Here is a 26,507-nt window from a genome sequence, read left to right on the forward strand (position 1 = left end):
AATAGGGTCATGTTCAAGATGTGCGCTCAGTCRGGAATAACTAGCCATAAAATACCGAATAGGTAGTAACTAAGTGGTAAATCTGTAGGAAAGGTTCTCAGGGCTTTTCTGAGTCATGAGGTGAATGTGAGTCATCGATACCACCCAGCTGCAGAAAAGGCAATTCGTTGGTGAGAAACCCCATACGTGGCTGGGGAAATGCAGGAGGCAATCCATGCACTCCCTTCAGAGCTAGAGAGGTCTCAGCTTGAATTTGGTGCTCTGTTTGGGCTTGTCAAGGAAACTTGGAGCATTTAGAAGGGATTCAAAGATCAACCAGAGTTCCAGAAGTCAGGAAAACAAGGCCAACATTGAAAGCTTTGATGTACCAGGCTTGGYAAACTCCTGGCTGGTAAGAAATACTCAAACTCTAGAGATCTACAGAAGGTGACGGTGTGTCAAGAATGGCAATTCCTTCAAGTCACTTCCCTCTAATGGAAAGGTGAACTAGTGGCTTTCAACACTTACTGCATTAACTAAGAATGTTAATTTTGCTATGACTTACTCGGCTGTAATGACCTGAAAGAATTACAGGAATCACAGAATTGAGGAATGGTTGAGGTTGGAAGGGACCTCTAGAGATCATCTAGTTCAACCCCCTTGCTCCAGCAGGGACACCCAGAGAACGAGGCACCTGGTTGAATCCAGGTGGGTTTGGAAGACCTCCAGAGCAGGATACTCCACAACTTCTCTGGGAAGGCTATTTCAGGGCTCTGGCACCCTCATAGTAAAGAAGTTCCTCCTCACATGGAGATGGAACTTYCTGGGTTTCAAATTGCACCCATTGCCCCTTGTCCTGTCCCTGGCCACCACTGTGGCCAGGAGTTTGGCTCTTTCCTCCTTACATTCTCCCCTCAGGTATTTGTTCATGTTGATCAGATCCCCTCTCAACCTTCTCTTCTCCAGGCTAAACAGGCCCAACTCATTCAGTCTTTCCTCATATGASAAACRCTCCAGTCCTTTAATCATCTTTGTTGCCCTCCACTGGATCCTCTTGTACTGGGGAGCCCAGAACTGCATACAATATTCCACATTAAACAYATAGAATAGAGCTCGAGTTTTCTATATTATTCACATAGTCTTTCTCTAAAAGGACTGTTTAGATGGAAATCTCCAAGGAAAAGACAGATTAATCTTCTCTGGAGGAGCAAGTGAGCCTGTTCAAACAACCCAAGGGAGCCTGAAACCTATGCCAAGAACCTGCAAAACCACCATGATGAGAGCAGAGTCAGGCTCAGAGAGGGTCATAAAAGTCCTTGGCAAGAGTAGGGCCAGACAAGTTAGTGCAAGGAGGACTAGAGAGCTGACTTTTTAAGTCAGATGAGTTGCCTTTTTTAAGTTAAACACCATTTTTTTTAGTCTTCTTTGGGGAAAAGGCAATTTCATTTCAACGTTCCAACTACTCGAAAATAAGAATAAAGCCACTCTAAAACTGTGGCCCAGAACTCAGAGTTTTCCAATACACTGTCAGAGGCTGGGATTCAATATTTGAGATGTCTACAGCCTGTGGTTGTGGTGAGAATCCATGTCAACTTCTAAGTATCTTTAAAAGATCCGAACATGAACCTTTAAATTCTGGTTATTCTATATATTATAAGAAACAACATTAAAGATGAATTCATTTTAGATTTAAAAAGAAAAACAAACAAACAAAAAAACAAAAAAGAATATGACTAGAATATAACCACAGAACTCTCGCTAAAACTGGCTGGTGAAATTCCTTTGACCACCTTTTAAAATCTTTTCTCTGTAGCCTACTCTATTCTCCTCCCAGCTGAATGCCTAAAATAATGACTATTGCATTAGATTGGTATTGCTGAAAGCACAAATTGATTGGAAAAAGTTTATGGAAAAGCTGATTTCTCATATCTTGATCAAGTGACACATAAAATAATAAAATATGCTTTTTACTCCTAGGGATTGAATACAGTGTAAGTGGACCATATTTACTCTGTTAAACTATATACTTTTCTCTTTCTTGCTAGTCTGTCTGGATTACAAATTTCATACAAACGCGATTTTTCTTTTACAAYGTGGAATGTTGTTTCAGCCTTAGAAACTGTCAGGGAAAAAAAAAACTTATCTATACACAAAAATGTATTCAACTAGCCTTGCCATGATGCTATTAAAATGGTATTTTCTAAAATTACAGTACGGAATAAACACATTGCAGGAAAGTAAGTACAACTTTACAGTCTACTGTAGCTACTGAACTAGTTCAGTTTTCGGTTAGTAGCAAAACATCTTGAAAAGCTGCTCTATAATAAAAAAGATGCTGCTGCCTCATACCCCTCATAGATATCTTTTTTATATCCAGCCCCCCTGTTTGCAGGATGAAATACTTCATCCTGCTAAAAAACAGAAAGAACACAAATGCCCATAGACTACTCCATACGCCCATATGGACTTTGCAAACTCCATATGATCATTTTTAAAAYCACATTAGTGATAGGAGAGCTAGCAATTTGTTCTAGGATCATAAATCTGAGGTCTTGATTAAGCTGCTGTTGTAGCATACTACCAACACGAGCAGATTTCCCAAACTTGTAAAAAAATAAAAATCAACATMAACACCATGCTCAGACCATGACAACAAGACATAGGATTTAAATATCTATTTACAGTAGGAATAGTAAAGGATGTTCTATTATTTTAATCAGGAATAAGTGCMAAGAATTGTGCAACGGTTCAACTTTGCACTTCAACGGTGCACTTGTCAATTTAATGGCAAGTCGCATAGTTTGGGGTGGAGGGGAGAGAGCTTCAAATATGTGCTCTGCATTTACTAATAGGTGCACAAGGCCCTATTTCAAGGCTGCAATAGAAATTTTGATGAAGTGCCCTGTGGCGGATCTGAAATACTAGCCCGGAGGCCCCGATGAGACATAATTTACGCCAGCAGCTAGAACAAATCTAGCTTTCCTCATCCATTCCTCTAAAGTCATTATTGACCCAAGGGAAAATGCTGGCCTTAAGCAAGTTTTAATAAAGACTCTGGTGGAGTAGTTCCCACGGCGCTAAATGCGTTAATGAGAAACCAGCCACTTAGCTGCGATGGACCCAGGACCCGGGTCTAACCTGCAAGGCGGCTCTCTGAGGTTCTTGGGAATCTTTCCAGAAACAAAGCAGACGTCCAAAAGAGATTTAATTACCTTGCTCATGAATTTGTTACATAAAAATCAGTCAGGCTTAAATGGACCAATATTCCGCTTGTCTTATATGAGCATAATTTATTTTAAGGCTGGTTCTGCGAAATAAAAATGCCCACGGTGTAATCAAGTCTGCACTGAAAAGCAAGGGAAGACAGAGAGATGCGTGAACATGTAAATCTGGCCTTAAGTATTGCCTCGCTGTATAACTTTTTGCCATTTATTTTCAACAATTGATGTTTATACCTACTGGTCCCTGAGCCATGTGATCTGGCACCACGTTGCAGAGCCTGGCAATTCTAAAGTTTGTTATGCAACTGCTGCAAACTCCCGACAAATAAAATCAGGAAATCAGAAAAGTTCCAAGAAGCGGCACATATTTGCTTGAACTTATAGCTGCATTTCATTTCAGAAAAGAAATGATTTATTAACCATGCCTCTCCTGGCACCTTTTTAACCACCAACTGCAAAATAAGACTTTGCGGACGCGATTTAGTAAAATTAGACTGCAGTCTCGATACAGAAGGATGGAACAAGGGCCCTTTGGTTGACTTGGGACTGCAGATGGAATTTAGGCTGAATATTTTGAGCATTTTGAGCAGAAGAGGGTATGTGAGAAAATTCTCACTTGTAAGATGCTGATATACACCAGTCTGTTCTTCCCATCTCCCAAGAGATCCATACCCAGGTAGACCATATATATATAARGACAGCCTTTTGATACCTCACAACTTTTAAAAAGTTTAATCAAGCTTTTCCCGTGCACAGGGAAAATAAATAACATCAAGGACAGGAAGGTTTGTATGCTATGCTGTAAAGTCAAACCATCAAGCACAAAGCCACTATGTTGTATTTGCAGTCAACCAATTCACTTATTTCACATAAAAAAGTTGCCGGTGCTAATCCTTTTTATGAAATCTCCTAAAATATATTTTTTTTAAGTTATAGGGGAATCATTGTGTGCTTTATGATCCAGAAGGAGAGGTGCTTGTGGGCCTCTTTTTTATTTTCCTTTGGTAGCTTTTGATTTCAAATCAGATGCTACGTGATGTTTCCAATAAAAGCGGAATTGAATCACGTTCCTGTGAAGCTCGTAGTCATTTATACAGGGGAGATGCAATAGGTGCGTGTGGGGGTGGCTAGGAACAAAATATTATTAGTTTGAATGGAGATGAAACGTCATGAAGACTGGAGTTGCCATCTACTGGAGTGTGCAAAGAATGACAACTGACATGTAAAAAAACATTCCAGAACTGAAAACATTAGTCAAAATAACAGTTCAGATGCATTGCATATTGCTATATGCCTAAAAAAGTTAGAACTCTTCCTGGAATTTTAACTGGTCTGAGCTTCTGAATAMGCTAGAAGATGCTTGAGGAGGCTGTATTAAAACAAACTTGTTTGCCTTTTACCCACGTTCGGTACAAGCCTGTCTTTATCATCTCTCATCACAACATAGATAATTCTGCTTTCAAGCTCTGAGAACATAAACCAAGGTCAGAATCTGCAACGAAGAGAATGGCACGTTCTTCAAACACGAGCACCTAGTCTCGCACTGCTGCATTGTTGAACCACTATTTTTGAACACGCAGAACCATTATAAAATATCCTCAGCTGATGAAACCCTGACAGATGTAACAACACTTCTCTCAGAGCCGCCTGTCACCGCAGACAGGTACCCAATACTCACTGTGCGCTTCCAGTAACACGTCATAAGCTCAGATGCAAGCAAAAAGGTATCCTTGCTTCTGCTTGCACAAAGTCTGAAGTAGAAATTTTATTTCCTCTGTGTAGACCTTGCAAAAGATACTAACCCAAATATTTACCCAAGGAAATGAATATAATAAAATTTCCGATCAGAAAGGCAAACCTRTCGAGGACAGTCTATAGGAGAAAAAAACAACTGCAATATTTARGTCTAAATATTGAAGTCTAATTGTTATAAGTCTAAATGCCCACCAAGCTGGCATTAAAGATTTTGATATGGCCATTTAAAACAGACATAAGTGCTTTTAATGAAATCACATGAAATTAGCAGGAGACATTACTTTCATTCTATCTGTATCAAAATTCAGTGCATTTGTAGAGAGATATGCACCTTGCACGAACACCCAGCTGAAAGCTGTCCACGTCCACTAATTTTTTAATAAATGTAATTTTTTTATATTTAATGAACATGTTTGTTAGTCTCCTGTTAAACCTTTTACATGAAGTGCCTGGACAGAAGTCACTGACATGTGAACTATGTTATTATGATTAATGGAGTTCATACATAAAGGGTTATTGCTCTGCGAAACGTCAGATTGAATAATTACTGGAATTAATCCCAGAGGGCTTTAGAAAATTTTCTGCCCAGTTTCAAGTCACATTTTTATCACATTTTTCTTTTGACTAGAGGGCGATCTTTAATTGCAGTTTAAAGTAAAACAAGTACTGTAAGCAATTCATCAAACATTATGAAAAATGATGTATTTCTCTCACAGTCCTTGAAAGTAGCTAAGTCACTTTTTCCTCTCATCTTTAGGCAGAAAGGCAAAATCAAATCAATAAATAAAATGCTTTTGTTCTCCCTCAGAAACAAAAAGAAAAACTTACTTTTCATATTTTTCATAGATCTAGAAGGTCTAGAACATCCTAGAAGTACTGCAGTGCGTTATTATTTGCAATATTATTAGGCAAGGAATATATGATGGCATAAGCTCATCTCTTGGATTTGTTAAATCTGATCGGTATTTAATGGATACCATCATGCTTGCCAGAAAATCCAGAAAGTCAAGGAATACTTTTCAAAAGACTCAGAGCTCAGTTTGTATCAGSGAAGCATCCAGGGTCAGGATTACTTTGCATTGTTAGAGAAGCCTTCAACAGGCTCCACGGTCCCACAAACTGTCGACCATGGAAAAAGCAACATCTGAGGGGTTTTTTTGTTCGTTTGTTTTTTGTGATAGACCTTTTATAATTGCTGTTGATAGTATTTTATGGGCGTAAATGCCTTTGAACAGCATTTTATCCTCTGGCAAAAGAAAGGGTTCTTCCCACTACATCTGCAAAGTCTTCTGGGGCTTATTGTCTTCAACACATATATGGACAGGAAAATGTATAGAAAGGACTTCAGCTGACCTAACCTCAAGGCAACACGTCTAAATCTCTCTAGTACAAATTATGTTTACAGGACTATTGCGTTCACTAATTCTTGTCCAAAAATTATTGTCTCCAAGTCACATTGTGTTTTTTATTACTGTCTTCACTAGGACATGGCAATTGGAATAGGAACAGGACTGTCTTCATTTGGACATGACATGCTAGATACTATACAGGGGCACCTTTAAATGCTTCTCTGCTCGGCCACCGCAAGCTTCATTTTCATGAGCATGAAGCTATGCCCACCTGCCCTGCTCACTGTCCTTCTGATCTCAGCTGGTATATTCTCGACGCAGGGTACTTTAGTCCCCAAATCTTGCAATTCCCCAAATGGGCCCAAGGTGAACAGCATGTGTGGTGAGCCTGGTTAGATCTGGGCTGCCAAATGATGCTCTCGGGAAGAGCGGGGAGCTGCAGCCCAGCAGGAGAAGTGGAATCGCCAGGTTCAACCCGCYGTGGGACATGCTCCAAAGAGGTCCATAATTCAAGAGGGTCCCACCACTTATTTCCCACTTCTTTATGATTGCTGTTCGGAACGTTCCTGATAGAATCATCAAAAATGGTTATTTTTCCACAGCCTCTGCTCAGGCCTACATGGAGCAGACCCTATCTGTTTAAATAAACACCTTTTCATAGATAAAAATCTATGAATAATGGGGAAAGAACTACAATATATCTTGAACCACAGGCATTTCACAGATACTGACCTTTGATTTTGATTTAGAGGTTCTAACTAATAAAGCTTGGCTCTACACCAAATTTGAAGAAGAAAATCAAGCACTCTCTTGTCAAATTATAATTAATTTGCACTACAAAAAAAAGAGTAGAAGCCAAGTGTTCTTTAAAATGGTCTCTAGAATTCAAAACACATACTAAAATGTCCTATATCTTGAAAAACAGGCTAATTCTTTCAGTCAATTATGCATCCTTCTACTAATTTTAAATATAAATTGAGTCCTAAAAAACAATAAACTCTTAATTTTACATGAATATTCAAGACTCAAAATTAGCAATAAGGGAAAAAATAGGATACTAGCTTAACATAGGTTAGGCAAAGCCTAGATTTTTGTTACTATTTATCTCTAAATGTGCTGTTTCATCCTGTATAACACATATAATGTGTGATTATATATATATATATGTACATATATGTTGTCAATGAGTCTGTGTGCATGTGTATATATTTTAGAACGTTGCAGGTAAGTTCAAAATCATCTTTGTATCTGTTTCCAGAATTGACTATCCATTTATTCAGAGCAATACTATATATTTCTTGCATTTATCTTTCTTGCAGRTCTTCAGCATAGACACTTAATATGTTGAAAACAAGACCAAGGAAGAGCCAGGAAATCATAGTTCAGTCTGCCCATATATCGGTTCTAACAAAATTAAGTAAGTCAATGAGCAAACCTAGGCTACCCAAAGCTAAGCTTTCACATACGCCACACATGGATCACCCCTGCTATATGAAACTGCTCAGTATATTTAAGTCATTTAAGGAGAGGTCAGGTTGTTTTCTTTTTTTAGAAGGCATGACTATCTGTTGTTATGCCTTTAAGTATGTCCTTCTGAGACTCCTGACCCGTCATTGATGCTCTTAGACATTACATCAGTTGCAAATAATACGTAATTAAGCCATAAATATTTTAGGTAATCAACAAATTGTCTTCTTTTAAGTTTGAAAAAGAACATCACAGTGTCTCCTATGCGAAATGGGATAATTCAACCTGATTTCTGTGTTGTTATATCTATGCACTACCTAACCGGATTTCCTGTAATCTCTCAGTAAGATGCAATACACAAACAAAAAACGTAATTGCGATTTCAATTTTTCATCCTAAGTTTTCCCTTCAGATCATATATATATATGTTTGTATATATATAAATATAAAAATATATATGATTAGAATAAAAGGATGAGACATAAAAATGATGGTTCTCAGACTGCCAAAATATACCAAGAAACAGACTTAGCTTCAGATAGCACAGGCTGCCAAACATCTCATTGCCTGCTTACCTATAGATGCTGTGCTATAGTTCCACATCTACTGCCATGACTACATAACCTGGTTAATATTGTGCAGATTTTCTGGAATTCTAGGAGTCAGATCTAAAAACATGCCGAATTATATAATTTCCAAGGAATGTTACCAAAAGCACAGTTTCTCTGCAACAGTCAATTTGAATTCCTCTCTGATGAAAGAAAGCTCTCAAAAGGCTTTATGGCATTTCAAAATACTTATTCTTTATGGAAATACATAAATCTATTTTCCCATAGCACCAACTGTGGCACCAAACTACTTTCCTGGTAATAACATACCCATGGAGGTCAGCATAGTTTTGTTATCTTCTATATTTTTTCTTTGTCCATTAAAACATGTTTGGAAAGAAGCCAAAGAAACAGATTAAGAAGAATTGATTGTCCAAGACTGAGAAGAAAAGATTTTCTTCTCAGGGAAAAAATTCCAAGAACAGTTCATCCATTTGTGTAAAGACTTTTTAGGAGATTGCCAGGAATGGCTTTTAAGTTGTACGTCGTAGCTTTCAATAATTGATTTCATAAATTCCTCTCAATTCTCTCAGTTCCTGCACCTTAAAAGTCAGAAGAGTATGTACTGCTGTCTCATCAATAAAAAAGGCAAGCTGCTTTACATCAAGAAGGTTATCCCAAAGCAGTAATAGCGACTGCTCCATGGAAGGAGTATGTTGGTGTGGTTATACCCATAGTCCTAGGTCACCAGGTTCATCCTCAGCTGAGATGTTGTCACTAATGGTACCTTGGTGATTTTCTGAGCGACACAAGATGCACCAGAAGGAGATGCTCTGCCAGTGTAAGTCATGTAGGCACGACAGGTTACAGGGAAGATGTTTCATGCTCCTAAATAGCTCTGCTATTCTGTCACTCTAGCGTATTTGTAGCTGAGCCATCCTGAAGCCGATCTTAGGCCTCCCTACAAATGCTTCCTCCAAAACTTCCCCAAGAGTGCTGTAGAGTTATTAATGAGAAAGAGTTAACTGAAAAACAAGGTGAACATTTCCAATTTGCCTCCAAACTAGGAGTTGCAACAAGCAGATAACCTGATTGTAACAAGGCAGTCTTTGCTTAACCAGGAGGCTATATGATCCTCCACAACTTGATTATTAATCAAAACAGAATGCTTTCTGTGCTTAGTAACGCTATTTATTTTTCCAATACACTTGAACATTCACAATCTCTAAGACTGTCTATGAATTTCTACAGCCCATCCAGAAATTCATAGACAATTTCACAGATATTTAAGAGAATCGGTGACTCTTTAGCTTATTATTCCAGTAATGAGTGGATAAGGGAGACACTTCATTTTACCGCTGATATATTATAAATATATAGCAACATTTCTCTACTGCATTGACAACTCTACACACAGGTCACCACCATGAGTGAATATATATGATGACACACGATATAGGCTATTCAGTATGGCTGATGATGGTAACAGAATGGCTGGACGGAAAAATGAAGGTTTATTACATTGTTAAAAACAATAAGGCCATTTACATAAGAATATCTATTGTTTAAAGGCTGTAACACATTCACTCTGTCTATTCTATGCTGATAATGAGGCAAGAAATGAATGGCAGTTATTGACATTACTTTGACATCTTGAGYGGCCAGGGATATTTTGGCCAAAAGCTTGTTTTGCACAAAAGTGGGTATTTTTACAGTCATTTAAAGACCCATATTATACATCTGATGTACTTGTCCAATAATGTTCTAAATTCTCTTTAGTGGGTACAGGTGGCCCAATGTTAGCGGTGTCCAGGACATAAATATAAGAAAAATAACAGATTTAATTTGCTTTGCTTGGAGACACATCTCTTTCTTCCCTTTGCTCTTTTTAAACTGTTCCTTTATAAGAAATGCCATGGTTCAGTGCACTTGAAAATTAAAGACTACCATGCAAGATCAAGGTTTGAGTCTGTCCATTCACTAAAGGAAATTAAAATCATCACTAAAATTCCCATTTCTTATTATACCGATAGAAACCTCTCAGGAAATGGCAGAAGAAAGAAAATAAAGTCTCAGTATTTCATATACACTAACAATAAACAAAATTAATTATATGCTCTTTTGTTTTTCTATATTTTTGTTGGTTAATATTTGGTTAACATTAAACATTTGTATGTGCCTATGTAGACATAAGGAGCCAGAATCTGAATTTTTATTCACTCTGGCTCAAAACCACTGCACTGGGTCGCAAACTTAGACTTATTGAATACCTAGGCACCAGCAGAAATGCCAAGGAATATAAGGATTAAGTATGAAATAATTCTGAGATCAGTTAAGTGATGTGACATTAATTTGAAGATTATATTAAAATCTGTAGCCTAAATACATGGAAAAACTTTTTTCAGCCTGTACACTTTTGAGAATCACTGCTTGGTTATGCCCATGAATCATGCTTGTGATGAAGCCAATAAATAGCTTCCCAGTTGAACTTTCTAAAACTTATATTGTTCTTCCATAACCTACTTTGCATCAATTTATCTCTCTTAAATACATATAAACTTAGTCTATGCTCCTTAAAATGTTTCATAATAGCACACTTAATAAAGCTAATTTAAATCTGCTCGTTTATAGAGATTTGCCAGAGGCTTTGAAACTTCAGAAAATGTGTAAACTTAACAGTTTGGCTGTGATAACAGCTTAATCTGTGGATGTTAAGCCCTTTGCATTACAATCATGCTCAAAGAGGATTCCTAGTTCTATTGCAACGAAGAGCACATTTAAGAAAGCTTAGAAAATATACCAAAAAGACCAAATTTACAGAAAGTACTGCAGGTCTAAGACATATATCCACCCAACTTTGCCTTTGCACACCCAGGTTCCTCAACTCTTAGATGTGGTCAATGCCCTGACTCACACCAGAACCCTGTCCATGCACTGAGGTCTCCCGTCTCTCATGTTCTTGAATTCTCTTTCGCAAAAACATTTTGGACAAAGTGGAGTCTTTCACGTGGCCTGACAGAGCTGTGAGCCACTGTGCTTAGGGGCACTGATTCTGGGTCCCTAATTCTAGTTGTCAGTCTTTGAACTTGATGCAATAAAGGTCTTCTGCTGTCTGCTCTAATTTTTACCTCCTGTAACCAAATGATAATAGATTATATGCCAGCGTGGGAGTGGGCAGATGGGTTAGCATCCAAGCTGTACTGCAGGTGATAGCAAGAAGCATCAGTGAAGAAAGCATTCAGCTCCTTACAGTGGAGTATATCAAGGTGTTTCATCTCTGCTAGAGGAATTCTTTGCTCTACATATAGCRTTTAGATGGTATCTAAGTGATCATCATCATCTCCTGATTTGCAGAAAATGTCAACTTCCCTGGATGACGCAGCTGAGATTTTTAGGGCTACCTTGGCAGATCTGCCTCAAAATTGTTTTGTGGCAGAAGGCATCAAGACTTACCCCCAAGAAAACTGGTAGGGTTGTAACTCTATGAGGGATGCAGCCKTCCTGCTGTGAAGCAGTGTCTGTCCAATTCAAGCCTATTTTTCTTTTTCCTGATGATTACACCAAAATATTGGGAACACTAACATGGAATACATTCTTGGAAAAGGGTTTTGTAGTTTCTTCTCCTGCTGCTATGCTCTCATTCCTGCTTTTTTTCATCACCTTCTCCCTTGCTTTTGCCTTCAGAGGGAGAGAATTAAGGTGTACTGCAACCAGTGGACTCTTGCACAAACAGCCTGCTCTGAATAAGACAGTGTGATCTCAGGAGGGGAAGAACATGCTCCGTTTTCCTTCTCAAATGATCAAACATGTAAGAGGTTTATATAGTATTAAAGCATCACATTTTCTCTCCTACTCGTTACTCACGCTGAAATAAAAGGGCTGCAGAGAGCAGAGGCATGTAAATAAACTGAAATGGGAGCATAAAAGCACATTGATTCCCACGTCCTGGAACTGCAGTCCAAATTGTTTTATATTTGTAATTCATTTAAGGAGACTGTTTTGAACAAATACATTCGTAATGAAGCTCTTTTGCACATTTTTTATGCATGAGAGCCTAAGTTTTCTGGGACTTTGGTAAAACAACTTTTACTGCATCAAATCACTGCATGCCTTCATCTATACCAGCACCGACTCAAAGCAGCCAGTCACACTCAAATGCAATGCACAGCTCTACCGTTTTCTACCAAATACTTCAAAAGCAAGGTTTTTCACACTAACATTTGCTGTTTAAGGAAAAAAAAAAAAGAAAATCAGAAAATGTAACATTTGCCCTGCTTCCAGCACTTCATAACCTATGTTGGCTCAAAAAGAAAATTAGCACCATCTTCTGCAATACTTGTATTTCCATGCCAAACTTCATCATAAGCAAATTCGTGCAGAATCCTGGGGCGTCAGCTCTGATCACATTCACCAGCACCCAGGTTTTACAGTCTTTTCCCTAATAGGAAAAGATGGCCAGCCTTTTCCTGACAGAAGTCTTGTATATCTCACACAGATAGCTCATTGCCGATGCCTTCCCCATAGCTAATGAGGACTGAAAATTATTAGGCAAGGATTTTTTKGGGGGGTGCAAGGAACAGAGAATGACAAAATCTGCAAAACTTATCAGGTAATTGGGTTCCAAGCCCCCTCTTTTCATGCCACCAACGCAGCCAGAGCAACCTATACATTGAGCTTAGTTTATTCCCTAAGCACAGTATCCTTTATGCTGCAAGAAGAATAGTTTTGCGTGCCATTGCCTGCACTGCAAAAAGAAAAAAAAAAAAAGGAAAATTAAAAAAAAAAAAGCTTTTAGGAAAAGCATGTGCTGAACACACACAAAATATGCAGGATGGAAAAAGACCAAATGTAATTAAAGCTTATATGAAGCTGGACATCCCTATTTGCAGAGCTCTGCCTGCATTTCTATGAGAAAGAACGCACAGAATATCAAACGCTGCTCTCTATAGACAGCGTCAGAATAAAGCTGCATCTATCCACCCACCTCTAACAAAAAAAAAAAAAAAAAAAAATTTAAAATTCAACCTTCCCAAGTGGACTGCATACAGTAAAGTAAAAAAAAAAAAAAAAAAAAAGACTCCAAAAGGCAAATCTCATCATCAAAATCAGAGAGGAAGAAGAAGAAGAAAAAAAAAGCAATCCAAGGATACTGCCTTACACATCCGTCTCCCCCAGACACGAAACCAAGAGCCTCCCTCTCTCTCTCCCGTCTAACGCCCTGACGACTTCAGACTTTGGGAAGGAAAGAAGAGGATCCCTAACGCTCCGGCTCCCGACCCAGCTGCCTGCCAAGGCGGGYGGATGGCCGGCCGGCCGCGGAGCCCTCGCCGTTCCCTCCGAGGGCATATATATTACTTTGCCGGCTGGCGCCCGCGGCTGCTTTTTTGCGCCCACCCCCTTTTCCGCCTGCCCCTGCCCGAGCCGCACGGTGCAGGCGTGCAATCCTGAGCGGCTTACGACACTCAGTGAGCACTAGGTGCCTCTGCATGCTCTAGCAGCGCGCCGCTCCGCGAAGCGACGGGCTCTATCTCCTGCCTCGGCGCCGAGCAGCACCTAACGAGGGGAAAAGCCAACACGGAATGGGCCCTTCAGCCGCTCGCTGCGGGAAGGGTCATCTCTCCCTCTATCTGGAGTGAAAAAAAAAAAAAAAAAAAAAAAAAAAAAAAAAAAAAAAAAAAGGTGGTGCCAGCTGGTGGCGGTGGCAAAACGATGGACCTTAAGCAAATGGCCAAAGCCGGCGGCATCGCTGGGCGAGAGTTTGGAGGCTTTCTCGCGGCGCGGCGGTGACCGCAGAGCAGAAGGACGGAGGGAGAAGGAGAAGACTGGAGCTCATGCACCTAGTTCTGAAAACTTGCGGGTCCGAGGAGGCGGCTCGGGGAGCGAGCCGGGCAAGCCTCTAGCTCGGCGAGCAGAAGCAAAGTAAGACATTGTGAGCGTGCCAGCCTTGCACGCCGCTGAAAGGGACGGCACTGGTAGCACAGAGGGGTCTTTTTTAGCTCCGCATATAATTAGTGCAAACACAAAGGAAGCAACTGAATGGAGGTTGTCACTCTCTGGAAAAGGGTGGGTAAGACACTTTTTAATTAAATTCTCTCATGAAGAAAGAATTTTTTTTTCCCTCTGTCTCTCTCTCTCTCTCTCCTTTGCTGCAGCATTTAACATGAACAAAATCACTGTCGTTTTACCTTTGAATGTCTGCGAACTTTAACGCGGCACAGCTCCTGCATGCTGTAAAGTGAAATATTTGGCTCTGTGTCTGTTGCATTTGTTTGCCTTTTTCCGTTCTTTTTTTTTTTCCCTGCCTTCCCCCCCCAACTCCCCCTCGTTTCCCCCCCTCTTCTCTTTATTTTTTTTTAATAAAATATGATGTAGAATTCGAAACGATTCAATGGACATTCTCGAGCGCACTCGGAAATATTCTTGCTAATGGATTTCCTTCTCATTGGTCTCTGCTTAAACTGGCTGCTGAGGAAGCCCCCGGGGTTGATTTTGTGTACGCTGGGTATCGTTTCTAAAATGCTGCCAGCCGTGAGTAGTGGGTGTCCGCAGCTCTGCCGCTGCGAGGGCAGGCTGCTGTACTGCGAATCACTGAATCTCACAGAGATGCCTCGCAACCTGTCGGGCATGATGGGCTTGTCTCTGCGGTACAACAGCCTCTCAGAGCTGCGTGACGGACAGTTCGCGGGGTTAATGCAGCTCACGTGGCTCTATCTGGATCACAATCACATCTGCTCGGTGGAGGGGGACGCCTTYCAAAAACTGCGGCGGGTTAAGGAGCTCACCCTGAGCTCCAACAAAATCACCCAGCTGCCCAACACCACCTTCCGCCCCATGCCCAACCTGCGCAGTGTGGATTTATCGTACAACAACCTGCAGGCTCTGGAGCCGGACCTCTTCCACGGGCTGCGGAAGCTCACGAGCCTGCACATGCGGTCCAACGCCATCAAGTTTGTGCCCGTGAGAATTTTCCAGGACTGCCGCAGCCTCAAGTTTCTAGACATAGGATACAATCAGTTAAAGAGCCTGGCTCGAAACTCTTTTGCGGGCTTGTTCAAGCTCACCGAGCTCCACCTGGAGCACAACGACCTGGTGAAGGTGAATTTAGCCCACTTTCCCAGGCTCCTCTCACTGCACTCCCTCTGCCTACGGAGGAACAAGGTCACCATCGTGGTGAACACGCTGGACTGGATATGGAAACTGGAAAAGATGGACCTGTCGGGCAACGAGATCGAGTATATGGAGCCGCACGTCTTCGAGAGCGTGCCCCACCTCAAGTCGCTGCAGCTGGACTCCAACCGCCTCACGTACGTGGACCCGCGCATCCTGTCCTCCTGGAAAGCCCTCACCAGCATCAGCCTGGCCGCCAACGCGTGGGACTGCGGCCGCAACGTCTGCGCCCTGGCCTCGTGGCTGAGCGACTTCAAGGGCCGCTACGACGGCAACCTGCTTTGCGCCACCCCCGAGTACGCGCAGGGCGAGGACCTCCTGGACGCCGTCTACGCCTTCCACCTGTGCGACGAGGYGGCCGAGCCCACGGGCAGCCCGGTGCCCGTGACCAACGGCAGCGAGCAAGCCTACGGGCTGAGCTCRGCCACAGCGGGCTATGACGGGAGGGCTGTGGCCGGTGCTGACTGGCCCACCACGGACTTCTTGCCCATCACGCTGCCCGGCGAGCCCGCCGAGAACGCCGTGCAGATCCACAAGGTGGTGACGGGCACCATGGCGCTCATCTTCTCCTTCCTCATCGTGGTTTTGGTGCTCTACGTCTCGTGGAAGTGCTTCCCGGCCAGCGTGCGGCACCTAAGACAGTGCTTCGTGACGCAGCGCCGCAAGCAGAAGCAGAAACAGACCATGCACCAAATGGCTGCCATGTCAGCCCAGGAATATTATGTTGACTACAAACCCAACCACATTGAGGGCGCCYTGGTCATCATTAACGAGTACGGCTCGTGCTCCTGCCACCAGCAGCCGGCCAGGGAATGCGAGGTGTGAGGGACGGGCAGAGGTTTTTGGGGTGGGGGGAAAGGATTTCAGCCGCGTGCAACCAAATACCGGCGAGCAGCCGGCCCTCGGCGCAAGGGGCCGCTGGGCCGGGCCGGGGACTCCAGCCTCCGGCTGCCATCGCGAGAGGCTCGGCCTAAAAGACTTTGATATTTTAGCTTTATTGTGTCTTAAAAAGGAAAACAAAAACAACCTTCAGGAGGGTCCCCCTTAAGGTTTCCTATGATGCTACTCCCTTGGAAGACCTGTCGATATTCAGGAGTCTGAGAGTGTATTAAAAAAGAAAAAAAGAAAAGAGAAAAAAAAAAAAAGGAAAAAAAAAGGTATCGGTTATTGATTTTTGTAAATGAAGAGAAAAGTTTAAAATAATAATAATAATAATAATAAAATAGCATTTACAGTTTTTACAGGCTGGTGTATGTTACCTGACTTGCTCCCTGTGTACCAAATGCAAGGGTTTTAACCCCTTTCCTCCTCCCACTGAGCACTGGGAAGTCGAGGAGCAAAGGAGCTCCGTAAAATGGCCGGATTTTTAAAATTAACCATCTGGCTTCACTTTGTAATTATTGCTCATTCACCTCCATCATGTGCCTGGAGATATAAAGCATGGCGCTGGAGTTAGATTTTTGTTAACGTGCTGCCCATATCTGGATGTCACTGCGACGTGGGGCCACTTCAGGTTGGAAGGCCGAAAGTTTTGAGTGTGGCCCTAGGAAAGTGTTTACGAGGAAATATTATTTTTTTAAAGACAGCAAATTGCTYTGAGACCCATAAAAGCTACACTCTCCCCCTCCCTCCTTAAAAATAATGTTGCATCAAAACTGGGCTGCAAAGTCTCAGCAAAAAAGAAAAACAGGAAAATTTTGAAAGAATGCTGAAAAAGTGCTGTACATCTTTTTCTTAAAACAGGCAAAAGGAGGAAAAAAAAAAAAGCTAAATTGAACGGCTCATTTCCCTCCGCCCTCCTTCTGTGCTGCACTGAGAGCTGCTGAAGGCAGGGGAGGGAGGGTTCCAGCCCTGCAGAGCTGGGGTGGAACAAGAGCTGAAGCCGGCAGGTTTTGGGGGTTGAGGGGGTGAAACCTGGTGGTGTTGCGCATGTGAAACCCTGGCTGCGAGGGAGTTATTGGGGCAGACTTCTGCTCGCGAGATGAGCCGCTCTCATGCTCGTCCCCTGCAGCGCTGAAGCCCCCGTCAAACCAGCTGCAGAGGATGCAGGAGCACGAACCGCTCACTCCCAATTCCCGACGGGGGATTTATGCAGCGGAGCAGCCGTTTCCTAATGTGCAGTCACACAGCTGTTTTATTTGACTGCCCTTCAATAAAAGCTTCCTTTCCTGCTCTTTTTTTCCCCCCCCTTTTTTCTTTTTTTTTTTTCCCCCTCCCATTCCTTCACATGAACAACCTGCTGATGCATCTTTGGAGCAACTCCTTGCACATTGAGAACCCCCTCCCTGCCATCAGCAAAAGCAGCTTGGAAATTTCTTCCTATAGTATCACATCCTGATAAAATCCTACTAGTAAAGAATTGGGTAATACCACTGTATTTTGTACATATTTCTCCATTCTTAGTTTACCATCAGCAGAGGGGAAAAAAAAAAAAAGCACACAGTTTAATTTAGTGTAGGTTTGTTAGTTTTTATATAATGAAACTGCCACCTACTCTAAATGAAGTATAAAGCAGAGATTAGGCACCAATCAAGCCATTTTTTTTTCTCCCTGCATAGCAGATTCTCAGCTATTAATTACACCCAGGAGGGGTGAATTTTGTATTTTTTTTCTATCTGAGAATGTTTTTTTAAGGACTACAAACTTATTTTCCTCCTTTTGATACATTGCATCCTGTTTAATATGAAGCATGAGATATAACCTTCTAACCGACATTTTTATTTATTGAGACTATGTTATCAGTGAAAGCAATGAGCATATGGGCTGGGCAAGGACTTTTTTCATAGGAAATTTAATAGATGTAAGCTGKTTTTTTTATTATTATTATTGCAACCACTCACAGCTCACCCACAGCTTAGAAGCAATCTGCTACTGTTAAAGCAAGACTTTTATATATGTAAGCAAATAAATATTTCTGTCTCTGTGCCTCTAGTCCCCAAGGATCTGATGCATCCTAAAACTCCCATTACCTGGAGATGTTGAATACCCATGTGTGAATTAATGGTTTTGCTTCAGCAGGAAGGAAGCCCCTTGCTMGTTTGGGTGCCTAATCCTATTTTTAGTGAAGATACTTTACACCATGCAAACTGAGGGGCAAATATATGTTTTTTTTTAAATTGTTTGCTTGTTTGTCTTCCCACTGAAATCTYCTCTGAGCCCAATGGGGTTTTTAACCATGAAAGATCAAAAAAAAGTGGCTAACTAGGAACTCCATCCACATACAGCACTGCAATCAGAAACCCTGATCACACCTAGAACCCAGGAAGCTCCCAAAAGCAACCGAGATTGCTAAAATATTGTCTACAGGTGGTTTGAAAATAAATAAATAAATAAAAAGACCCTAAATATTTTTTTTCTTCTAAAAAAAGCTCTACTGCTACAGTGATCCCCTATTGCTATAAGGGAMCACATCAGCATGGTCACGTTTTGATCCCTGCAAACCTAACGCAAGAGTGACGTGGATGAACCCAGCATCCTGCAGCTCTGCTTCTTTGAGCGTTCCGAGCATTTGGGGGCTGTATTTGAGACACACCGGCGACTGCACACCTCGGGAATTATTCATGCTGTTTACTGGTGTTAGCAATCTCCAGCTAACATTGGTGAGACTCGAGCAATTCCGCCTGGGCAAATTATTCTCCTCTGTGCGTCTTGCATCGACAGCTTAAGCAAACTGCACACCACACTTCTCTTTAAAGGTGCGATGCTTTTGTCGGCCTCATTAAGGGCTAAATCCCTAAATCTGGCACTGCCTGCTCCTGGTCCTCCTGGAGAGGGATAACAGCCACCCGTGACTTGTCTCCCCTGGCAGGATGACAGATGGATCCTCCCTACGGAGGGCGACACTTGTTAAACTTCGGAAAATGATGTCTTGCAAAAATTCTCATTGGGATATCTTTTCTAAAAACACAGATAAGGATAATTATGTTCCTAATGATCTCCCCAGGATACCCATAAATATCTACTGGTGGAAAGAGAAGGCTCCTTGGGTGTCACTGAAGGCCCTTGCTCTTAGGTGGCATACAGGTCTTCTACAGGCTGCCAACAGCTGRCCTGAAAGTTTACTTGGAAAAATAAAGGGATAATAAAGAAATAAAGGAGCAAGCATATTGCTTCATCCCAATTACTACAGATCCAGTTATTTCATCCTGCTCCAGGCTTCTTGCATTGGTATATTTGAACATTACTATATTTGTAGTGTATGTATAGCAATTGCAGGAATAAATTTTCACCCTCTCTTCCTTTCAAATTTCATGTTCACCAACTGTCCAGAGATATGTCATTCTTTCTATTTTGATCTCCTTATCCTAGCTTAAGATACGGATCCATAAAAAGAAAAAAAAAAAAAAGAGAGGAAAAGGAAGAAAAAAAGTGGTTTGGGTTGGTGACAGTTTCTTGTTCCAGAGATGCTTGGGGAATATCAAAAGAGGGAAAATATTTTAAACATTTCCCTGTTAATGTTCCACGTAAAAGGAGTGATCTCCTTTTCATAATTACATTATTAGCATAATATTTTTAGTGTTTTCCTTTTTTTTTTCTGTAATGAACAAGAAAGGGTGAAAGGCAAGCAAGGGAAGTGCCTTTTTTTGAGGATGGTTAACACTATCAGGACTACGTATCTCTAGCATGCAATCCCTTGCTCCTAACATCAATACCCTCGCAGGGCTGGAGGAACTGTAGCTGTGTATGCTTGGAATGTATATAAGGGATGATTTATTTTCCTTTCTGTCTTTTCTCCTTCCTTTCTGTACTACATTAAAAAAGGGAAAAAAAAAAGTGATATCAAACCATAGATCAATGCTAATGTACCACATTCTGTTTCTGGCCTGAAATGTATCAAATACAAAGAAATCCTGTGTTAAAGCAGCAAATTCCATGCTTTACCACTCTGTTGGAGTGCTGCAGGGGTCTAGATCAAGGGGCTGGTCTGATTTGCCATGTGTGCAGCAATACCCAGACACTCTGTACCAGTCTAAAGATGCAACCCCATACCTCGTTCCTAATTACTTTGCATATGTGTGTCAGAGAAAATCACTAATGATATCTAAGGAGATTTTTATATAATTTAATACATGCTATGTGTTTTTTTATGGCTGGAGCATTGAGGGGTATTTGAAATGCATATATTTGATCATTTTCTTTGGCGCTGATAAAAAGCCCGTCGGTTGCTTTTCTGATGGACTAAATTTGATTCTTTTTACGTCTCGCTCTGTATTAACAGCAAAAGGACACACTCAACAACCCTCTCTCATCCCCCAGCACCCCCAATGGTTTTCAGAATGGCAAAGGAGAAGGAGTATTTAGTCACGAAGACTATCAGTGATGCTTTAAAAATCATACAAATAATAAAGGAGAAGCAGCACAGGAGCAAAAGAGGAGAGGGGGGACTGGAGTAAGGATGACTAAACCAGATTGTTGCTGGTTTCCTTCGCCTTTCCTTTTTTTTAAAGACAGCTAAATCTAAAGGACTAGCAGAGATGAAAAAGGCTGATGTGGGTGGAGAAAGCAGCTCTAAAGACTATGTAAGCAGAGATGAAACAGCTTCTGGAAAGGAGGGCACCAACACAAAACAGGTTTATTGAAGGAGAGAGACACTAGGGAAGGATGAGGGCACCTGATGAAAGGAAAGGCAGGAGTAGGCGAGGAGCTCAGGTGGCCCCTATGTACGCAAGGGAGATGTGATATTTGTGTCTCCACCTCCCATGTTGGAAGTGGAGCAAGGACAACAAGGAAGATTTAGGAGAGAAACRTAAAATCTCCTTCCCTCCATGTCTTCTCAAAGATGGGCTTTTCTACCCCAATATCTCATTTTCCAGTCAGAGAGGACAGAAGGGTAATCCTGAGATGAGCAGATTCCCACATTCATTATATACCTCACAAACATACAGCAGGTATTTCTTTTTCTGAGCCCAATCAAGGTTAGACTTTTCCTTGACCTCCTCTACCTAGAATAATGGGAACAAATCGAGCGTTTATATGGGTTCCTTCCCAAGCATGAAGCTGATTGGGAATGTAGGAAATGCTGGTGATTTAAAGATTAACCTTTCATATAATTACTGACATAAAACAGAGCTATTAAGGTATTAGAAACATCTATTCAGAGCATATTCTATATAAAAATGGAACATATGGCCTTATGGAGAAGAGACTTCCATCTGAATTTCCATCTCAACTGATCAGTCAGTTATATATATATATTTCTTTTTTACAAAAGAGAAATAAGGTGGAAGTAAAGGAGTATGTACAGCCTATCTCTTAAGTTATCTAGAAGAAAGCAAAGCTACAAAAATATTACAGAAACCAAGCAACAAGCTTATGCTGGCAAGACACAGCCTGTAATTGGGTGGGTGGCTGTACAGATCTGAGATGAATGCTGCAGCGCCCTGTAATTTCATTGCAGTATGTCTGCTTTAAAGTGAGCACATTTGCAATGAAATCTGTATTTCTGTGTGAGCAAGGCAGTACTTTTTATGATAAAGGAAAGGTGACTTGTCAGCATTTGGAAACAATTACTCAGTTTTTCACCCAACTTCTGTCCTTATTCTGTTGCGTGAGGGTGAGAGTTCTGCAGGGCACTAAAATGAAATGAATCCTGAGTTCAAAGCACCTGTATTTGTGTAATAGGAGGAAAAAATCTAGTTTAAAATAAAAACCCAGCACCAGCTTTCACCTTTTCTTTTACTTGACTTCCCAAAACCACAAAACATGCATATCCCTTGMAGAAATTAGAGGTAATTGGCAGTGGTAAAGAACAGTACCATGTGTACCTGTGCTTGGCGAACAGCATGTACTAGGCTGCTAAGGCACTTTTATTTCAGATCATCTAATTTCTCATTTATGGGCAGAAATGCAACCAATCCTACTTCCATTTCTGGTTCACAAAACCTAACTCCAAGATTGCAAAGCAACAGGTAAATCTATAAAAATCACCTTGATCACTGCAGCACCATTTTTAATGCAGCAAAACCTACCTGGCTGATCTGTTTGGAAACTGAGAATGATCTTTAATTAATTACAGACTTTGTTCTGTCCTTCTTCTAGACTTGTTTTTCTCCCAGTAAGAAAGTGGAATGGGCTAGGGTAGTAAGAGAGGACTTAAAATGATATTTTCAGCAAAATCTGAGATGAAATGTATGGATGGAAATAGAAAACTGATTAAAAGAGCTTAGCTAATGCAGGGCTGCAGACATTCAATATCAAACCTCAGTAAAGCAGTAACCTCTGTGTCCTACTAACAGCCACGAGCAAACATCTTCCTAACAGCTGGGGGACTCAAACTGGAAACAGGTTTCTGAATATATAAATATACAAAATATAAGCTTTCTCTCTAGCTTTTACTCCTCCTTTCTTTCCCATTTTTCATTCCTATAACATCACAAAAAGTGGGACCCTTGGGTGCTCCTACAGTCAATTTAGCTTGCTAAGAGGGACTAGTAAATAAGAAAAGATGTTAACAACAATAAGATAAACCACCTAGGGATGTTTCCCCTTCATTCTTAAACCAAGCTCACTCCAGAAGTTTATCTTGATGGAAAATGTACTTTTCTGGTCCAGAATATCTCCTGGAGCAATTTTCTAACAGCAAACAGAAAGCAGGGAGTGCTGCTGAAACGGTTTCTATCCTTGCACCAAAGAAGACAACGGATGTTCAGTGTTTACCATATTTCATGTAATTACCAATGATACTGCACATCGTATAGTGTTTTTTTTTCTATATGCACTGGCTTTCATCCCCACAATCCATCATGGGGAACCCTAAGGACCTCCACCAACTGCATCATTGGTGCTCTTGGCAGTCCAAACAGCCCCACAAACTTGTTGCAATTTGCTACAGAATTGCTGCCTGGCAAAGTGAACCCAAACTGCATGACCTGAAACACTTAGAAACAACAGCAATGTTAAATAAGTACAAGAAATACACCAGAAATACCCTCTGTTGAGGGAAAAGAAAGAACAGTACCAAAACTTTCGCATAGCATGATGCTTGAGCTAGCAAAAGCACGAAACAAGACCCTTGCTGTATTTTTCTTAGGCATGTATTTCATGAATTACCCAAGTGCCAGTGTCCTTCTCACTGGTGGAAGGAAGATCTTGCCCCTAAATTCCTCTTCATACACATAGTTATATTCTATATCTTTCTAACGAAAAATGATTTGAAAAATTCTTTTTTTTTTTTTTTTTCTCCTCCCTCTGGTTATGTTTTCCTATTATGTAGAATAACCTAGCCCCAATCTGTCACTTCTCATTAGCAACGAAGGAGTCAAGCGATGGCTGTTAATGACAGCTCTTAACGAGGATTTTGATGGGCAAGTCCTGGMAAATCAAACTTGAGACAAATGCTAAAACCTACCTCAAATCCACTGTTCCCAGGTAATAGAGACACTAGTAACTGAGGTATAAAAGTGAGTATTTAAAGCAAAGTGGCATGTTTAAAACAACAAAGCAGTAGTTTAAATGATCTGCATGGAGTAATTTGAAAAGGTGTGAAAATCAGTGGTGCAGCTGGTTAAAAAAATGAAGATTTCCAGCAAAAGTTGCTGTTGCACCAAAAGGTGGATAGCTAGAACGTGCTGAGATTTTAGAACTGATTGAAAGTGCTCTTAGGAGCCCTTTTTAGAGTTGATTGGAGACGATCATAATATCTTATCTCAGAGCCTATTAAGGTCATATACATATTATTTAAGGTCTTTAACATGATATAATAGGGACAAATGCTCATGCAGTCCTGGAGTTCTGGGCTATCAGACAACCATTAGTTGCTCAGGGGATCCTATCAGCCATCACCAGCAAATGCTTAATTGGAAATACTCTATATGGGATCAGCTTGTTATATTGTTTAATATGGGTCTAAGGACTACCCAACATGGTGAAACAAAATGTAATTTTAGGGGCTTCCATAATGCAAAACCTGGCAAATCTTGACAAAGTAGCATAATAAAGACAATTCTGTCTTAATTTTTTTTTTTAACGAAATGCCATTAAAAGAGATTCAGAGAATAAGATTAAAAATGACACGCTCCGTGATCACAGAAGACCAGTTTTGTGACTAGAGCCACCGTGGCCTTTTACTCAACATAGCAAAAGCTCGAGAGCAGGCAGCTCACAGGGCCAGGCTTGCTGAATGAYTGAAGCAACCACCAGGAAATCGGTGGCAACATTATTTTTTTTTCCACAGGTGGATTATTTATGTTGCAGAAAGCAATGAAAACCATGTGGATGTGCAGAGGGACTTCCAAAAGGCTGAGGATTATGTAAACTTTGATGGATGAAATTCAAAGCTGTCAAATAATAAGTGGAAAACAAAGTGCAAGGAAAATTGCTCGTCTGTACCTCTGAGACATGAATTATGTGCACTAACTGAGCAATTATCATTATGGAGAGTTCAYTGAAAACTCTCGGGCTAGAGGGGAAAAATAAGGCTGGGGGGGTGGTGAAGAATAAAAGTGAAAGAGCATTTAAAATGCATATATAAGTGAATAAATAATAAAATTAAATAAGCTGTTATTAATCACTACTATGCCATCAGCTAGAAAACAGTATCCAGTTCTGATAAAGCAAAAGTTAGGAAAGGATAGCTAAAGTTAGACAGAGTTACAGTAGATAAAGTTACAGTAAAGATAAAGTGAAAGAGTGCAAGACTTGGAAAAGTTCATATGCAATAGGAGATAGGAAGAAACTGGACCTACAGCTGCAGCACAAGAACAAAATGTGTATCCATCCCCCCTCTAGTGGCCAGTCCACATAGGGCTATTATAAAAAAAGGAAAAATAATAAAAGCGAACAGCACTGGCGACTGATTTTAAACAACAGCCTCCTGCATTTTTATTCCCTGCCCAGTGCACACCCAAGGCCATTTTTATTCTGCTCCCCATAATATTATTTTTACATCCTATTTCCTCATTAAACCTGATTAAATTGGGTCTTCSATTGTTATTTCTTGCTTTGTTACATTTGAGAGCAATTCTTCTGCAGGCTGCAAGTATCCACCTGCAAGGGGGCAATCCGGAATAGGATATGGACCCATATGCACACCCAAAACTACAGTGATAGTGATGCTGTGAGACTGTATGGGCGCAAAATCCATCGGAAGGAAGGAAGGAAGGAAGGAAGGAAGGAAGGAAGGAAGGAAGGAAGGAAGGAAGGAAGGAAGGAAGGAAGGAAGGAAGGAAGGAAAAGGATGGGGAATGTACATAAATGGGAATCATGCACATACACACATAGACAAAATTCTTGAGATTAAAGAAGATATGTGTGTGCATGCTATTTAAACCGGAAGGCTTCAACAGCAGGCAAATGCTCTCTGTGGGAGATGGGAAAGTGGTGATGAACTTCCTGCAGACAAGAGGTACATTAGGTCTGGCCTAATCTCTTTATGAAATTTCATATTATGGTTGGTTCCAAAACAGAAGGTGGTTCAAGTATTCCTGATACTTGATGTCTGATTCCTGATACTTGATGTCTGATTCCAGACAAAGGCAAATGAATTGTTGTTAGGAAGCTGCAAGAGCCTTTGTGGGTCATAGGCCACCAAGTGCTGCCTATGAAACTCAGGAAAAGCTACTCGTTTGCATCTCAGCATCTACTTCCAGGAGAAATGGACGTTTTGGAAAACACCTTCTTTTCCTGAATGCTGACGTCTCAACCTCCTGAGAAAACTTCTGCACTTGGTGGGAAAGGTCCTCAGAACTTGTGTGATAACAGCAGTCAGGCCAAGTATCCTGGTGGGGACGTGGTGCTTCTCATTGCCTACTTGTGGGCCAGTCAACACAGAAGGATGACTTTGAAATTCAAGAAACTGCCCAAAGACGATGTCTCTAATATATCTTATAACCCAACACACACTCTTGCATGAGTTTTAGCAAAGAAAGCAAGTGTGTATGGCGGAATTGTGTCCTGAGTGGTACTGAAATCACCTAGGGAGGGTTTTGAGCCCTTGCCTTGCTCTCTGCTGGGGGCTTTTGGCAAAGACTGGACATCAGTTTAGATGGACTTCATGGCTGGCTCTTTTATGTTAACTGACAGAT

At 41.1% G+C, this 26,507-nt stretch overlaps 2 protein-coding genes across 2 annotated transcripts in view; one reads left to right on the forward strand and one right to left on the reverse strand.

Annotated features, from left to right (window-relative positions):
* Nucleotides 1-26,507, reverse strand: part of CTNNA2 (catenin alpha 2) — a 394,793-nt gene that overhangs the window by 123,195 nt on the left and 245,091 nt on the right. The window lies entirely within an intron of this gene.
* LRRTM1 (leucine rich repeat transmembrane neuronal 1) lies at nucleotides 14,657-16,311 on the forward strand. The gene has a single exon (XM_026048901.1). It carries the CDS (start codon nucleotides 14,746-14,748, stop codon nucleotides 16,309-16,311), a length of 1,566 nt encoding a protein of 521 aa, XP_025904686.1. The 5' UTR covers nucleotides 14,657-14,745.

Source organism: Nothoprocta perdicaria, unplaced genomic scaffold (assembly GCF_003342845.1).
Source record: "Nothoprocta perdicaria isolate Ctin4 unplaced genomic scaffold, notPer1 scaffold_58, whole genome shotgun sequence".
Classification (NCBI taxonomy): domain Eukaryota; kingdom Metazoa; phylum Chordata; class Aves; order Tinamiformes; family Tinamidae; genus Nothoprocta; species Nothoprocta perdicaria.